This window comes from Dipteris shenzhenensis, chromosome 20 (assembly GCF_047967505.1).
Source record: "Dipteris shenzhenensis isolate YYH24624 ecotype China chromosome 20, Dip_SZ_1.0, whole genome shotgun sequence".
In the NCBI taxonomy this organism is placed as follows: domain Eukaryota; kingdom Viridiplantae; phylum Streptophyta; class Polypodiopsida; order Gleicheniales; family Dipteridaceae; genus Dipteris; species Dipteris shenzhenensis.
This window is the reverse complement of record NC_141615.1, coordinates 5,129,995-5,148,499: the sequence shown is the minus strand read 5'-3', so window position 1 is coordinate 5,148,499 and position 18,505 is coordinate 5,129,995. Positions and strand designations below refer to the sequence as shown.

The window sequence follows — 18,505 nt, the reverse complement described above, 5'->3', positions numbered from 1 at the left end:
CCGGTTGCGGAGGAGCGGATCCAGAGTCCTAGCAAGCCTGATCAGCAGGGGGGCCTGCGGTTGCCCCTACTCCTCCTCCTCCCCCTTCATATCCCTCCCCCTCTTCCTTTCCACTTCCCCCTCCCCTCCTAGGTTCCCCCCGCCCCCTCCTTCCTCCCCAACCCCTCCTACTATGATCACTCTCACCACCCGCCCCCCCTCTCCCTCCCTCCGTCTCCCGCCCTCCTACCTCCCCCGCCGCCCCCTCTTCATCGTCGTAGTAGGTTCTTCATCCTCCCTTCCCTCCCCTACCTCGACACCCTTGTCAAGAGGAAAGGGTAAGACGACGCCTCCTTTTGCTTCCTCATCGCAGCAGCCAGTCCATCCATAGAGGGATCCATCAGTTGAGCTTCACGCGAGAGGAGCCGATGTGTGGTTTGGCGGTAGGAGTTGCCGCTGGAGGCAAAGGTGGAGCAGGCATACTACTGGCCCCTCCAGAAGTTTGCGGAGCTGTTCGGGGCAGAAGTCTCCTTCATGATGAAGTGGGTACAGAAGATCATCATTGAGTTGGTATCCACCCTAGTACGTCGTCGCACAGACACGGACTATTCGCCCTCCAAACCCCCGGCAAAGTCACATAAGGAAGTCTTTCTGGAACAGGCACCCACCCACAGGAGAGCCTTGTTCTCAGCATCCCCGTCCTCATGAGTTGGACCATAGTGAGTTGGAACGTGCACGGGCTCCACGACCGTGCTTGTAGCTAGCCGCAGTATTTGATACTCCGATAGGAGTTGCAGAGGGCAGGGGTAGGGCGAACAGTGGACATCCTTTTGATTCAGGAGCACATGTTTTCAGCATCAGACATCAAATGACGACACCACCTTCTCCCAGGGAGGGGTCTAGAGGAGTGGTCCCCCGCAGTAGGACCGAGGGGAGGGGTCTGCATCTCAGTCTCACAGACTTTGGCTCCAGAGGTCTACGATCAAGGCGAGCTCATCCTAGGACGGGCAGTTTGGATGGGAGTTTGGAAGGGAGAGTCCAGGATTGGGATCCTGAACGTGTACCCAGCGTGTAGATAGCACCGCCCAGCAGGCTATCAGAGTGCCTTCGGATGTAGACTCTTGGATTGTTGGAGGGAACTTCAACAACCTGGAGTTTGGGGAAGACAAGCAGGGTGGCGCCTCCTTCTCTGAGATGCCAGCAGCAGAGCGTAGCACCTGGGAGCAGTTCATTTTCATGATCAGTGGCAGAGACCCGTGGCGAGAGCCATATTTCAGCAAGACACCTAGCCTCGTCTTCTCCTTCGGACAGAGGAGACATGATGGACTACTTGAGAGACTAGATCACTTTTATGTTGGGGACTGGGCACTGCGCAGAGGCGGCTCTACCATGATTCTGGCAGGTACCACGATGTCAGACCACTCTCCAGTAGTACTTCACTTAGATCAGCCCCGTCGAGGTCTCTCCCAGAAGGGGGTTCGTATTCCAGAGGACCTCTTGCAGGACGAGGAGATCCAACAAGTCATGGCAAGGATTTGGATGCAGTTAGAGACGACACCGTACGAGGGCTGGGTTGTGTGGGTGGCTGATGCGATTCAGAGGAGCAGTGAAGTTGCAGGCTCACGCTCGTAGGCGGAGGACTCTTCAGGAGCGTGAGCGGGCTTCGAGGAGAGACCTTGCCTTCATAGTGCAGCTCAGGGAGCAGGACCCAGTTTCTCAGTGGCTTAGCGATAGGTTCGAGTGTGTTCGCCTTGAGCTTCAGGACATGGAGATTCGGAGGGCTGAGTTCTCCTATCACTCCTCTTGGGCCCGGTGGGTGCAGTAGGGGGACAGGAGACCACTGGGCCCCGATCGGCATGCACACAGCTGCAGTGTCTCCGAGATTTACAGGGCATCATGCACACTGACCCGCAAGAGATTTTAGACCTGACCACAGGTTTTTACAGCCAGCTCTTTCAGACGGAGAGGATGACTCTAGTTGGTCTTGTGGCGCGTTCTGACAGTAGTCTCGCAGGATTTATGCAGCAGACTAGAGGAGCCTTTCACAGATGAGGAGCTCTGGGAAGCCCTCAAGGTTCTCTCGACCCAGAAGTGTCGGGGCAAGGATGGCTTGACTCTGGCCTCTTTCTGGAACTTCTGGGAGATTATCTCCACCCCTTTCCGGTTAGCTTGCTAGGAGATATTTGACACATGCTCCCTTCCTCCGTCCTTGAGCAGGGGTTGGATTTGTTTGATCCAGAAAGGGGGAGATAGGTCAGACATTCGACAGTGGAGACCGATCACTTTGCTTGATACTGCATACAAGATCCTCGCCAAAGTCTTGAGCTTACGGTTACGGCCCCATCTTACCGACCACGACACACAGACCTGGCTCGTCCAAGATCGCAGCATCGTGGACAACATCTTCACGTTCTGGGAGGTATTGGATTGGTCCTGGGAGGAGTCACAGCCGCTAGCCATCCTCTTGCATTTTGAGAAGGCCTACGGCAGGGTGGAGTGGTCCTTCCTGGAGTGTACTATGCGGAGAAGTGGTTTCTTAGATAGATGGGGCATAGGAGTTTCTGCACTTTATGTGGGGAGCTCTAGTCAGATGCTTATTGGAGACCACACGGGTGAGGCCTTTCCTCTCTCTCGCTCGGTCCGCCAGGGCTGCCCACTCGCTCCCTTCCTCTTCTTGTTGGTGGCGGAGGCGTTGGGCTATTACTTGAGATCACAGGTGGCAGGCCTCACAGGGTTGAGGCTCCCAATCAGACAGGAGGAGGAGCTGCTTGACTCGGAGTTTGCAAATGACATGGCCTTGTATGTTGAGGGCATGATAGCGAGTTTTGGGCTATCTACTGCGAGGCCTCGGGTACACAGGAGATTTGTGAGTAGGGGACTGACTTTGGCTTCAGATGGATACCGCGGGGCTAGACAGCAAGATATCTTAGATGCAAGGTTGGTATGCACATTACAACAAAGTAGCAGGTCGCCCTGGTCGTTGAGAGTGTTCGGCACAAGCTTCTCTACTGGAGCTCGGCCAAACTCTTCCTAGCAGGTCGTGCCTTAGTGGAAAACTAGGTCCTTGCCACGGCCTAGTATATCGCCTCTTGCTGTTGCTTTCACAAAGGATGCATTGGGCAGCTCCGACGGTTGGTTCAGAACTTCCTTTGGGCAGGTTCGGATGGCAGGAGGAACACTAGAGCCCGGGTCACTTGGTAGATGTTGATCATGGCGCAGGCACTGGGAGGCTTGGGTATCATTGATTCGGAGATGTAGAGCAGAGCCCTCTTGGGCAAGTTGGTTGTTCGCGGCCTCACCCTAGGTGCAGAGCCTTGGAAGCTCCTCTTACAGCGAGGGCTTCTAAGGAATATCCCACTCACTTGGGGACAATGGCAGCCTTCACATAGATGGATCTTCTTAGAGGTCCCCGTTACGGGGAATGGTTTCTTCTTGATGAAGAGCCTTCACAGGGTCTAGCAGGTCGTCTCATTCGTGCTCCGGCCAGATGCAGAAGGGGTTTTAGAGTCAGTCCCTTATGTGGCACCCAGAGATCAGAGATCAGGAGGGACGTATGCTCGGACATCAGACTCACATTGGTTGGGCACATTGGGACAGTGGTCCGTCCAAGTCTTCAGATTACCCATGGAGGCAAAGGCGAGGCTTGACGCCATAGCGCATTTGCGAGGGGCAGGGCAGCGGATGAGAGAGATTGACCTAGCCATTCCTGAGTCCTGGTGGGAGGGACTTCGCGTATGGAGGGACAGCAGATGGTTGGGGTAGTTTTCTCCGATTGGTGTCCCGTTAAAGGATGTTGATGCAGCGAGGCAGCACGCACCTCGGCTTCTTCCGTGTAGGACCTGGAGGCCTGCTTCAGCCACTCACTGAGAGAGACCCTGAGATGGATGGGAGTCTTGATGGGATTCATTGGCAGATAATCAGAGTGGTGGGACGTCTGGGGAAGGAGTGGCACATTGATCCTCCCAATATCTCAGAGTAGAATGCCCCTAGATGGTGCCTTTGGCTGTGGGAGGGTAGATCCTTGAGGGAGGTCCAGTGGGATCCGGTAGAGTGGTTCTGGCCTTCCAGGGGCGGCCTAGTCGAGTAGGTGGACGAGGTGTCCTTTTCCTACACCACACGGATTGGCACGAGGCTTCAGATGGACTCGTTGAGGTGGACCCCCTCGAGGGAGAGGCATTGACCGAGGAAGATATCCTACTTCTTCTGGCTGGCCGTCCACGGAGGCTTGCCATCCGATTGTGATTGGAGTAGATGCGAGTGGAGGGGCAGTGCCATTGTTGCTCCGATGGTCCACACCGTCCACGAGGCTTGCCATCCGACCGTGATTGGAGTAGATGTGAGTGGAGGGGCAGTGCCATTGTTGCTCCGATGGTCTCTTGGAGACTATCCCGCACTGCCTGTGGAGCTGTTGTAGCGCAGCGAGGATTTGGATGGGAGCCCTCAGGATCATGGCACGTATGCAGAGTCTTCAGAGAGACTACACCTGGAGGATGGTGGCCTGGTTGATGGAGGGAGGACACACGTTCCAGATTGATGAGATGTCCCGAGCCTATCGGATACAGGGTCAGAGCATCCAGAGGATATCACTCCATGAGGCAGTCCCTCGTGACAACCTAGCTCCTTCTCCTATGGAGGACATTGTTTGGGAGGTGGTAGCCAGCATCATTGCGTGGAACATTTGGGTGGCTTGTTGCAGTCTCGTGATGGGTGAGCACCCGGTTCCACCCTCGACTACCCTAGTCGCCATCTGGCAGGATATCATATACACACTACGATCCACCTAGGAGCGCAGGACTCCAAGATCCAGGGCGACTATCGAGAGGCGTGCTTGTTTCAACAAGGCTTGGCCTGCAAGAGTTTTCTACATCTTCACCCCGCAAGGGATTCGCTGGTTGTATAGTCCCCCCACTTGGCTATTAGCCCCAGTACCAGAGATCCCCTAGGCAGTGAGTTGGGTTTCTCTGGAACAGGCTAGTTCTTTCTTTCAGTCTTTTCCGGTTTTGTCAATACTCAGCACCTTCGGGGCTGCTGTCTTGTATGAAATCTTTCAAGCATTAATAGAAGGTTGCTTTCTTTGAAAAAAACAAAACAAAAAGAACAACAAAAAATCTAAATTGGTATAATTGGATTTATTCTAGTCTTACAAAGGTATATTTTTCTATCACCTTAGCGGACATGCAAACTCTTTGAATTTTCTTTCAAGTGGTGATCAATTGTTCAACTACATTGATTTATCTTATGCGGGTGCAGAAGCTCCAATAGCTGAAATTTCTAAATTATTATTATTATTATGTAAAATTCTTTTCATTTTGTTTAATATTTTACTTTTATTTTTTTCTTTCTTTCCTTTTATTATTATTATTAATGTTTATTATTTTTTAAAATTTTATTTTTTGGTGAACTTTATTATTTTCATTTCATTTTAATTTTTACAAAAAGCGACGTTTTGCTTATTGTTTTAGTTGCTCTCATTTGTTTATTTCACCTTTCTTTTCTCATTTCTCGTCTTTGGTAGTGTTGTCCTCTTCTTTGCTTTATTTTTATTTTTCAAAATTTAATTTTGTCTTGGTAGCTTTCCTCTTCTCTTTCAAAATTTTTGGTGCTTCTATGATGAAAAAGCTCTTACAGTGGCCTTGGGGCCTTGGCTAACCCTATGTAATCGCCAATTTGGGAGGTATATTGGCTTAGCGATACACACTATGATCAATTCGCCTTTTGGAAACCAACAAGGTGATCTCCTGGGACGTTATCTAGCTCTTGTGACATACCCTTGTATTAGTAAGGGAGGCGTTACCTTGGGACGAGTAACGACTGTGCAAGCAAGCCCCCCCCTAAATACTAGTCTCGCTCTTGCTAGAGTTAGGGGATATGGCAAAGGAGAAACTGCCTTTCGCTGGGCAGGGAGAGTGCAAGCAAGTTCCCCAATGTTGGATCGTCTGACCTCACCGAACAACATTGAAAATGCTAGTGATGGTCTTGTCTCTTTGGTAGGTGATTTAGTTGGGTCTAGCTCGGTAATCAAAACAAAGAAGTTAGAAGAACCATACATAGAGAAAGGTTTAACTTTTTAGCTAGGTCAAACATGAATAATCTTCAAGATTTTGGGGAAGGTAACATTAATTGGTCTAACTTTAAGGCTTTACTAGTTAGCACTCATTATACAAATAATAACATAAGAATTCTTAATAAACTAAGATGTCTTAGAAACAAGCATCTCAAATTTTCTGTTTCTATTAGTCCCATTCATGCCACACAAAGTAATTTATGTTGTCGATAACATACATAGTAGTAATATGCTTTATGTAGGACAAACCTATAGGACGGCTTTTATTTGTTTTCAGAAACATGTTAGGGAATTTAGAAAAGTTCATAGGAAGAATTCCTTGATTAAGAATTCAAAACCCTTATATGTGGCAATGGAAAAGTCTGGTTTTGAATCTTTTCGTTGCTTTCCTATTGAGCATATAGAGGGCCATTTTAATAATGCCAAGGATTTTTACAAGGCTGCTCGACCTCGTGAATTGTTTTGGATGAGAACCTTACACACTCTCTTCCTAAGACGTTTTAATTTAGAACAAAAATCAACTCATCGTAAGAATGAAAGAACCTCTAAAAAGAACCCTTTGATGTGGAGAACGTATATCAAGCATGTTAACATTCCTATTCATAAACATAGTCATATACCTACCCTTGTATGGAAACCTAAATTTATGTTACGGGGTTGTCCTAGCTCTCCTGCAATCCCACATGTTGATTGTGAGTAGCCTCCCTCACTTCCTCTTCCTCCTCTTCCTCCTCCTTCAGTTCCTTTATCTTCCTCAATTCCAAGAGTTTTTGCTTCTCTAGACTATAAAAGAAGACTTCTTTACCTAGATAGACTAATGTCTTTAGGTCTTTTTTCAATAAAGGTTTTTGAAAAATATAATGTCAAAGTTCTTTTCAAACTTCAATACACTTTGGAAAACTTCTCTTTGGAGGATTTGAATCTAAATAAGCTTCATTATATACAACTTAAAACTTCGTTGGATCGTTTTTTAAAACTAAAAGCTTCCTTTCAAAGCAAGAACTCTATCTAAATAAGGAACTCTTGATTTCTATTTTTACTTCTCCCTCTCTTGACAAGGTAGGCCTGAACTCAATTTTGAAGTCTTCTGAAGTAATGGATTCTCTCCCTCATTATGTGAGAAGAATTTGGTAGCTTGGAAGTATGTAAAAGCTTTAGGACAAAAGGCTCTCAACTATGGAGAGATAAAAAGGCTTTTAGAGCATTCAAAAGCTTCTATCCTTAGAGAACCTTGTTATTGTAAAAGTAAGAGATTCCAAAGCTTAATTGATGCTGATTTAGGACGTGTAGTCACAACTGATACTTTAATTTTGCTTTCTAGTAACTTAAGAGACCTTTTCATGAAAGGCACAAAATTTCGATTGTACTGTTTTAAAGAGTCTTGCTATTGATAAGGGAATCTCAAAGTTTGCCTTGCAAATAGAAGGAAGTTTAGGAGTTCAAAATATCTTATCAGAATGGAAAGGGAAGATTTTGCTAAAAGTTGCTTTGAAACTAGAAGAAGTCCTTTTTGTTAATTGCTCAAAGCAAAGTAACCATCGTTCTAAAGAAGATGAAACTCTTCTTCGAAAATTCTATAGGAAATTTGTCATTTCTTATATGGACAAATGTTCCAATAACTTTGTTTTTATTTGCAAAAAGTTTTACATAGAATGTCTTTTGAGAGAAGTGACCTCGTCTGCCAAAACTTACGCCCCTGCCTTAGTTTCTCAAAAGGATTTGGTCTCAAAACACCTAAGTTTTTGCAAGTCTTATGGGTTTCTTTGCAATCCAAGTATCCCTTTTCTCTGTGCTGCTTGGAAGTTTCACAAAACTCCAAAAAAGCCAAGATTTATTGCAGCTGCTTGTGAGACTACTTTGACGGATGTCTCTAAATGGCTAAGCTATTGCTTTAAAGCCATGTTGCCTACCGTCCATTAACTTTGGAGGGACTTATTAAAGGAGTTAGATGTCCCCTCGCACTCAATCTAGATTTTAAATGACTCTGTAGGAGTGATTCCTGTTGTAAAATTTTTTAATTCCTCTCGAAGCATTCAGGAAAAAGAGTCTTCTATCCTCCTTCAAACCTATGATTTTACTACGCTTTACACAAAGATCGAGCTGCAAGATCTGACGTTCAGAATAAAAAAGCTAGTGGCTGAAGTTTTCAAACTGAGATTTGACAAAGATAGATGCAAAGTGCTATAAGTTGAGAAAACAGCTTTATGTTTTGACTTTTTGTGGCTAAATATTAAAGATCATGACATCGGTTGTAAAAAGAAAAGATACACAAAGGTAGTAAGTGTTGAAGACGTTTGCTCTTGGATAGATTTTCTTTTAGATAATCTTTACATCATAGTAGGTGATTCTTTGTTTCAACAAATTATAGGAATCCCCATGGGACTAATTTTGCTGTCTACAAACTTTTATCTTTTACTTATGAATTTGAGGTTATGCAACGTCTTATTTCTATCAATACTTGCTCTATCATTTTACATAAGCTTAGCCTAGTTAGGTGTTTTATAGATGATTTATTTGTGCTAGGGTCCAGATGTTCCTGACTTTCAAGACTTTATGTACAAAGATGCTTGTGCTTTTGGAGAAGGAATCTATCCTCGTGACTCTTGTGAACTGAATTGCACTTCAAGAGGGGATTCTTGTGCTTTCTTAGATCTTAGACTTTCTCAATCTTCCGTAGGATTAGAGGTTGATATATATGATAAACGTGAACAACCTGAATATAGTGGTTTACGGATTATAAAAATGCCTCATATTGACTCAAACATTTCTGATTTGGCAAAATATGGAGTCATTTCTTCCCAATTACATAGATTTTCCTGCCTTTGTACAACGAAGGAGTCTTTCATCACTCAATGTAGTAATTTGATCACTTTACTAATACACAAGAGGTATAATGCAAGAAAAATAATGAAAAAAGTACGTAGAATCTTAGAAATGAAGTCTTTTATCTATGGTGTATTGGCCTTAGGCATGTTTAGAATGATTGAACACAAGTTGAAAACAAAAAGCGGGGAGCTGAATAGCCTGTTTTTCTTTTAGTTTCAAAAGAGAGTTTCATTGAGTATGCATGTGCTTTCTAAGTTAGGATTGTAGTTTTGCATCTTTGTAGGAAGCAGTACATAAGTGTAAGGGGTCCATTGAGTTTTCAATGTTTTAAATGAGAGAGAGAGAGAGAGAGAGAGAGAGAGAGAGAGAGAGTTTTTATCCCTGTTTTTTGGAAGATTTTGTTTCTTGATTTTCTTGTTTAGTTTTGCTTAGTCACCTTCTTCCTTTCTTGTTTTCTTTCTCTTTTGTTTATTTGATGTATTTTAGTAAGCACTAGGTTCGCCCAAGAGCTCCGCGGGTCTTTAGAAACCCAGTATAGGTGCTTATGCTTGGGCACTGTCAAATGATGACGACAAAAGTGTTGCTTTGCTTGCTAAGTATGTCTTCCTTTTGTTTTTCGAAAAGTTTTTGTTACCTCTGTTTTCTTCTCTTTCGTTCTCTTTTATTTTCTGTGTAGATTTTTGGACTTTAGAACAACAAAAGATCTACATTTGTATGATTGGATATATTCTAGTCTTACAAAGGTATATTCTTATATTTGGAGTAGAAAGAAAGAAAGAAAGTTTATTAACGTCTTCAGGAGGTGTCGCAGGCCTATGAGACAAAGTACAATCAAAAGAGTAGCTCATACAAGCCACTGTGAGCTGAATGAAGCAAAGGGCTTGCTAAGGCCCTTACTGAGTGCTAAGATAATTGCCTCAAAACTTTGACACGCAAAGCTAGTGCTCCAAATACATATTTGGGGGCCATGGTGGCTCTTCGATGAGACACGAAGATATATCCTACACATACTTGGGGGTCTTGTTTTGTGACCAGCACTATAGGCTCAACCAAGTAGGGGATAAGTGCGTTGGTGAGCAGACTTGAGCGACAATGCTTTCACTCTCAATTCCAGGACGCTTAGACCAAGTCTCTCCTCTTCAACTCTCTAGTTTGACCCGTAGGTATGTATGGCAACCCTTGTCAGGGGCTTGAGCTATCAGAGACGGAGTGGGCTTGAGTTGAGAGGCATCATGTTCTCATGCTTTCACGGATGATCCACAGTAAGTGTTCTATTCCACATCAGGTAGTTTTGGCTGACTTCGGGGCATCCCCACTACAGCTTGATGAAGCATTCCAGGTCATCACATATTTCTTCCGCATTCGAGAGTATGGATCTTGCACCATAGGGTGACGTAGTCTTCTTTGGTTGGCTTTATGCTCCTCCATGACATTGCTAACAGAGGGGGACCAGAGAAAGAAAGAAAGTTTATTAAAGTCTTTAGAAGACCGATGGGTCTATGAGACTGTGAAAATCCTGGTATAAACGAGGTGTGAGGGTGGAGCGACTAAACGAGCATCGACACCAATGCAAAATGCAAAAAATGCAAAACGATAGTACTAAGTACAACATACTCATGTCAGTGGTCGACTACATATCAATCTCATCATCATCACCATCATCATCATCATCATCATCATCATCATCATCATCATCATCACCACCATCAGGACATCAGGGTGGATGCGGCAATGGAGGCATGAAATCAGCGATAGAGTGCTATCGGCTGCTCACGATTGTGGCCCTGTGACGTCTCCTGGTCATAGCTCTATGCCTAACAAGGGCTACCCTAACCCTTGTAGGCTGGGCTCCGACTCTGAACAGAGAGGAGATATCCCCAAGTGTAATTTGCATGTCAACCCTTTGTTTGAGTTGTCGAGTCACTTGCTCTGGGTCACGATCATGTCGAGGCCTCGTATCGTGGGGGTCTGTGTGATCTGGTAGGAAGAACTCCGTGTTAGAGCTCTAAGAGGTGTTGGTATGCACATACTTGAGAGCCTTGAGCTCAATACAAATAGGCTACCCCTCTTCCAGGATAGTATTGAGGCCCCCTCAATCCCGCTCGCATATCACAAGATGAACCACGTCATTCGAGAGGGCCTCCTAAAGTTACATACATTGAGGGCTTGGCTGGAACCCCGTGAGCTCCCTGTGAAGCTCAAGCTCTACAAAGACCATTGCTTATGGATCTCAGAGGAGGGCTTCATTGACCCAGCGGGATACACAGGGATATACCTCCCCCACTCCGTGAGGATTTTGATTGGGCAGTTTCGAGTCTCATCGCACCGCCTCAGTATAGAGAGTGGTCGAGTGGAGGGGATACCTAGAGAGGGCCGCATCTGTACCTTGTGCGATTCTCGGGAGACCAAGTCAGAGGAGCATTTCGCTTTCAGGTTCTCGGTGTACTACGAGATCAGAGGTCGATACTATTGCCTTTTCAGAGATGGCTTCGGCTCCCTACAAGACCAGAGATGCTTGGCAGCCTTCATTCATGAGGCTAGTCTCTTGTTGGAAAGGTCACCTCCCCATCTGTAAGCCCCCAAATGAGGAGAGCGTGGGGGAGGGAGACCTAGGGCAGAAGATGCCCAGAGAAGAGAGAGAGAGAGGGGGCTGCCACATGGGCAGCACAGCCCTGGATCTGGCCTGGCAAGACAAAGCTTCATGGCAGGCGTACGGACTGCAACAGATCCCCATGAAAGGTGCGATGACTCAGCAGGACGTGCGGGGCAGTACGGCGCAGGACATGTGGCTGGAAAGAGCCTGGCAGAGGGCAGAACCAGCAGGCCTGGTGGAGCAGCAAATTGGGCTGCTAGTGGGCAGTGGCATGCCTTATATAGGCTGGGCTCCTGCCTAGATTGGAGGGCCAAAAGCCCTAGAAGTGTGGGGCAAAGGGCCCTAGTTTTGTGAGCCCTTAAAGGGCTGTTTTGGGGCAGACTGGTCGGCCCAAACAGACCAGCCAGTTGGCCCATTTAGGGCTGGCTGGTCGGTTATTTCAAGGGGCCCTTGGGGCCTATAAAAGCAGAGGCCACAGGCCTCGTTTCACATCCAGCAAGTCAGCAGACAGAGGAGCAGCAGGAGCAGCAGAAGCCTGATCTTTGGGCCTACATCCAGGAGGCAAAGTAGGGCTAGAGTTGCTGCAGACTGAGCTCACTTGGGGCTGAGCCTAGGCTGTCTACTAGGGCAGCAAGGTGCTGAGATCTTTGGATGGAAAGTCTACTTACGCTCGAGGTGGAGCACGCAGGCTTGAGTCTAGAGATATCCAGCAGATAGGAGAAGGACCTTGTGGTAAGATCAGAGGACCACACCATTGGTGGGACTCTGGATCTCTCTCTTTTGTATTGTGTCCATAGTTTTGGACGGAAATATATATTTTGGTGGTTTCTCTATCTGGCTGGTTCATTGTCTATTGATGAGTCTGCACATCTATTGAATGCACATAAGTAAAGAAGTTTGTGATTCCACACCCCACACCACACTGTGTGAGCTCCTGGGCATTACTATAAGTCTTCCGCTGTGTGTACCCTCTGTTGGGTAATTTCTAACATGGTATCAGAGCCCAAGTAGGAGGCTCACAGTTGTGGGAGCCTGAAGGCAGGGACCTTGCTGAAGGATGACCCTGATTCAAAAGCTCTTGGGAATTGACTTCTACGATTGGAGGATTGTGCCCTTGCGAGAAGGAGGGTGACTCAGGTTCAGTCAGGTGCGTTCAGAATTCTGGTCTACTGAAATTGAGTTTGGTTGACTTTGCTGTGTGGTATAAACAGCAGAGATGTCGACCTCTACAGCCTCTTCAGCCCCTGCTTTCCCTTCCTCCTCCCCCAGTTTTCTCTTTCACTATCCCTAACTTTGGAGAGTTTGGGAACCTGGACGGGACTAATTACCCGATTTGGAAAGTGAAGATCCGGAGTCATTTAGTGGCTTGGAAGTTGTGGAAGCTGACCACAGGAGTGGAGTTGAAGCCGGAGGACATGGTGGACAGGAAAGGGGAGATAGTCATGGCAGTAGACAGAGAGGAGCTCGAAGCTTGGGAAGACAGAGATGCCCATGCCGTGGCAATAATCATAGGGACTACGGCGGACTCCGTTCTTCCACATATCCAGTTGGTCGAGACGTCAATAGAGGCGTGGGCCACCCTGAAGAATCTGTACGAGACGGACAACACCTCCCGGATTTTGCTTCTTTAGCATCAACTCTACAATCTTGATATGGAAGAAGGAGATACGGTACATAGCCATTTGACGAAGGTCAAGGTGGTGAGGGATTAGCTGGCAGCAGTTGATCAGAAGATAGACTCATGCCATTTGGCCTTGATGGTACTGAGGAGACTGCCTCGAAGTTTTAAGAGCTTTGTTATAGCTGTGACCGCAGGACAGAGGACCAAACCGCTGATGTTTGAGGAGTTGGGTCCATTACCGCTATAGGAGGAAGCTCGGGAGAAGCTCTACAACGAGGACAAAGATGACAAGGCGATGCTGGCGAAGGATTCCCTGGCAAAGGAAAGGGCAAGCCTAACGGTGGCAAGTCCAAGAAAGACGACTCTGACGATGAGGGGACTTCCAAGAGGAAGCAGAAGAAGAAGTGCTTCTACTGTGATACGCCAGGACATTTTGCAAAGGACTGCAGAAAGAAAAAGGCGGATCAGAAAAACAAAAAGGAGTCTGACACAGATTCAGAGGGAGAGGCCAAAGCAAATGTGGTAATCAAAGAGTTGTTCCTGGTGACATCACCGAGTGTTACCGAGGTCAGATATGTTGATCCAGAAATCACAGTGAGGATGTCTGACATAGAGATGTGGGTCGACGAGGAGTCAGATGCCTTTGTGAAGGTGAAGGACAGCATGGAGCGCTCGGTACCTTCCAGGTGTGTGGCTGTCGACACTGACACGAGGGTGGATTCCATGGAGGGCCCTGGCGTCTCATGGTCAGATGGATGCTGGAGTTCAGAAGGGGACAGTATTGGATTACACAGGCGCTTGGTGGGTGCCTCAATGAGAGTTTGCTTTCAGGGCAAACATTCAAGCAGTACAACAGTCTGGTATGTATTTGATATTTTGCATTTGAGCCTTTATAGCATGCTGTGGAGAGACTTTGCTCTTCATTTGTCTCAGGTGATACGAGATTGGAAGGAATTAGCCTTCTTCGAAGGCAGAAGGGGAAATATTGGTGCTTCTTCAAATCTCGGACACAGATTGCTTGAAGGTGATGGACAAAGAGTATTGAAGCCAGAAGAGTACCTACTTGAGAACTCAGTGAGAGTTCATGGTCCAGGTTCTCTGGAAATATTCATTGGTTGCAGACCTTGCCAAAGGAAGGACGGGTTGAAATAGACCCTCAGAGCATGGTGCCTGGAAGACTCCAGGTTGTTCACTCATTATGAGGGGGACAACTGGAAGATCATGACGGCTGGATTGCTCGAGTTATGAGGCGGGAACATGACTGAAGGAGGTGGTGCTAGCGCTAGGTGGTGCTACCAGAGATGGACCTGTGTATCAGGATGGTGTGCGGAAGTGGAACCAGACCTGGTGGAGCAGGAGCCACTGGATGAAAAGCCAGGAAAAGATTTCGACATCGAAAAGTTCCAGAGGACTACGACCAGGGAGTTACTGGAGCATTTTCATCGACGTGTTGGCATTGGGCCGAGATGTGTCGGTGAGAGGGGGTGTTGGAAAGGTCACCTCCCCATCTGTAAGCCCCCAAATGAGGAGAGCGTGGGGGAGGGAGACCTAGGGCAGAAGATGCCCAGAGAAGAGAGAGAGAGGGGGCTGCCACATGGGCAGCACCTCACAAGAAAAGAAAACCTTGTGCAGGAAAGATGGCGGGGGCATGTAGCCCTGGATCTGGCCTGGCAAGACAAAGCTTCATGGCAGGCGTACGGACTGCAACAGATCCCCATGAAAGGTGCGATGACTCAGCAGGACGTGCGGGGCAGTACGGCGCAGGACACGTGGCTGGAAAGAGCCTGGCAGAGGGCAGAACCAGCCGGCCTGGTGGAGCAGCAAATTGGGCTGCTAGTGGGCAGTGGCATGCCTTATATAGGCTGGGCTCCTGCCTAGATTGGAGGGCCAAAATCCCTAGAAGTGTGGGCCAAAGGGCCCTAGTTTTGTGAGCCCTTAAAGGGCTGTTTTGGGGCAGACTGGTTGGCCCAAACAGACCAGCCAGTCGGCCCATTTAGGGCTGGCTGGTCGGTTATTTCAAGGGGCCCTTGGGGCCTATAAAAGCAGAGGCCACAGGCCTCGTTTCACATCCAGCAAGTCAGCAGACAGAGGAGCAGCAGGAGCAGCAGAAGCCTGATCTTTGGGCCTACATCCAGGAGGCAAAGCAGGGCTAGAGTTGCTGCAGACTGAGCTCACTTGGGGCTAAGCCTAGGCTGTCTACTAGGGCAGCAAGGTGCTGAGATCTTTGGACGGAAAGTCTACTTACGCTCGAGGTGGAGCACGCGGGCTTGAGTCTAGAGATATCCAGCAGATAGGAGAAGGACCTTGTGGTAAGATCAGAGGACCACACCATTGGTGGGACTCTGGATCTATCTCTTTTGTATTGTGTCCATAGTTTTGGACGGAAATATATATTTTGGTGGTTTCTCTATCTGGCTGGTTCATTGTCTATTGATGAGTGTGCACATCTATTGAATGCACATAAGTAAAGAACTTTGTGATTCCACACCCCACACCACACTGTGTGAGCTCCTGGGCATTACTATAAGTCTTCCGCGGTGTGTACCCTCTGTTGGGTAATTTCTAACATCTCTACAGTGAAAGGTATGGTTCATACTGAAGTACAATCAACCAAGAGAGAAGTGATTGAGGAGTTCGACACAAAGGCAAACAAGACTGATATCCAAGAAGAGATCAAAGAACACGAAGCCAGACGTGATAATGCATTGAAGATTAGAGTTGGGGGGCTCCCTTAAGGATGGTTCAAAGATGATGACTCTTTCAGTGAGACTTTAGCACATGTCAAAGCAGCCATGCCTAATATTGAATGGAAGGTTGATGATGATAATGACGACGATGATGACGATGACGGAGCAACAAATATCTGGCACTCCAGAGGACATGCTATCCTTACACGTAAGTTGCTAGATTTACAGATCAAGCTTCTTCGACAATCTTACAAGTTGAAAGGGACCAAGATATGGATAACTGAGGAACTTACACGAGCTCATTTGAAGAATAAGGCAACGGAATTAGCCAAAGTTAGGGCTGCTAGGAAGGGGTAGTTTATCGTGAAGGCATAGCACTAATCAAAGAGTATAAATCCAAACCAAGAGACTCTCAGTCTTAAACTGAGGTATGGCTGATTACACTTTCAGTCTATTATGTAGGTATTCTAAATAATTGGGGTTGCATTTGCACCCTTGGGAGCTGCCATGTGCCCTCCCTAAAGCAGATGTACTAGATGGTTTTTTTTGATGTTCCGTAGACCTGTTGGTCTCCCGTAGACATTAATAGACTTTCTTTCTTTCTTTCTTTCTAGTCTAGCTAGAGCTCCCTGGCTTGAGTTGTGCCTTAGCTACGTGAGTCATTGTGAAGACCATCCTTGCGAAGATTGCCCCAAGGTAGGTGTATGACTGAACAATACTGCACGTGAAGTCTTGCAGATCATACCCTTGGTCTTGTCAAGGTTGATCATTAGATCTCTCCCCTCATCAGGTCTCTCTCCTTGTAAAACACCTCTAGGGCCTCTAGATGTCTCTGTAGGCTTGCTGTTGAAGAGGAGATGAGAACTATGTAATTTGCGTAAAGTAGTATTTGTATCATTAGGTCAGGAAGCAAGGATCCCTCCCCTCCTAGGTGATCAATAGAAGTCATGATCTCATCAATGTAGAGCCCAAAGAGTGTTGGTGAGAGGGGGCATCCTTGCTTAACTGAGATAGTGCTATCAATCCAATTTGATAGACCTCCAAGGGCACATACTCTTCCTTCAACTGACTCATATAGGCTCATTACCCCCCAAATCATTACTTTTTCTCTTGGAGTCTCAAAGGCCCTCCGAAAGGCTCGTGGGATTGTGTCAAAGGCTTTCCGAAAGTCTACAAAGCAAGTGTAGACTTTCTAGGATCTCGATCTCGCCTCCTCGATGATAGCTTGTAAGGTGAAGATGTGGTCAAGGGTGGAATGCTGTCGCCAAAAACCAGCCTGTCCCAACGTTTGCTGCCCACGTGCCTTTGTGTATGAGCTGATCGCTCTCTCTTTCTAGCACCGACCCATAGATCTTGGCCAGTTTGTGGCCTATCATGATTGTGCGATAGTTCCCTGTGTCCATGGGATCCCTTGCTTTGTGTATCGGCACAACGGTTGTGGTACTCCAAGCAGGGGGAAGCTGTGGCATACTGCATGGGTAAACATCTACACTAAGATTGGGGCCAAAACCTCCTGCCCGTGTGCAAAGTACTCTGTCTACAGTCCCTCGTGGTCCTGGGCTTTCCGGTTACTTTATAATCATTTGAAAATGGGTAGATATGGTTGGTGAAAACCTCTCAGCTGCGAGGGCTTAGCCTGCCATAATTTGCTTGTCAACCATTTTGATGTTACCAAATTGCATCTTTTGGGCCTGCTGCATCATGCTGCAATGCTTTTGTGGAACTGCTCATTGGACTGGCCATGTAGAATTGTTTTTTTTGTTTTTGCCATGTTTTCTTTCCTAGCATCTGGCATCTTTAATTATTCTTTTTATTTGTACAATAGGTGTAGAGTCATTTACCTCATGCTGCTACAGCAACTGTAACAACACATTTCAAATTCCAAGGACCTGCAATTCTTATATTCATCTTGTTCATGTTGCAAGTTTTGCAGCCAGTAGAAACACTGCTGATGAAATTTGGTATTCTTTATTTTAGCATATAACTTATTACCCTAGAATATCATGATTTCTCTGCTCACCGTATTCCTATGCTACCTGGAGAAAATGTTTAGATATAATCGGATTTTAAAATCTATTTCAGGTTTGTCAGATGATGACCTGAGGGAAACTGCATACGAGGTGCTACTTGCATCAGTGGGGGGTGCTGGGTAGGATTTGTGATGTTCCTTCACATCTGTGGCATTTCTCAGTCTTGGGTTTTTTTTCATTTTTTGTGCAACTAATGTAGCTGTGAGAAGCCTGATTCCTTTGAAATTTGATATTGCAGGGGGCTAATTTCCCCAGCAAAGGAGAAATCTTCAAAAGTTGCAGGACACACTAAGAGTAACAATAACAGATTGAAATCTCAAACCACTCGAGCGCCAGGGCTGGCTGGTTTACTGGAGACCATGCGAATACAGATGGAGGTTAGTCTTCCAGATACTTGCTGAACCTATCTGCAGTAACATGTTTCATAGTTTCAGTTGCATCCTTGGTAGTGCAGCTTCCTTGAAGAAAATTTGCATGAAGTTGTAAGTAATAGGTACTTAAATCTCTCTCTCTCTCTCTTTGCATTTGGGTCCTCCTTGAATAGGTGTATTATCTGGCTTTGTTGCTGTTCCATAGAAATGTTAGTCATCCGTATAGTACTTTGCAAGGGTCCTAGCACGCCTTTTGCTTCAGCCCTTCGAGGCTTGTATGAGTTATTTTTTCGCTTAGGCCCGTGAGGCCTCCCACACACACCTTTTGTTTTGG

At 46.6% G+C, this 18,505-nt stretch overlaps 1 protein-coding gene and 1 pseudogene across 1 annotated transcript in view; both read left to right on the top strand.

Moving 5' to 3' along the window:
* The window catches only part of LOC147889161 (protein unc-13 homolog), a 224,734-nt gene that overhangs the window by 38,048 nt on the left and 168,181 nt on the right, over positions 1-18,505 (top strand). Inside the window, exons 5-6 of the mRNA XM_087391455.1 lie at positions 17,853-17,919; positions 18,039-18,177. Of these exons, the coding sequence (XP_087247581.1) occupies positions 17,853-17,919; positions 18,039-18,177 (206 nt within the window). The remainder of the gene's footprint in view (positions 1-17,852; positions 17,920-18,038; positions 18,178-18,505) is intronic.
* LOC147889162 (uncharacterized) lies at positions 7,970-9,200 on the top strand (annotated as a pseudogene).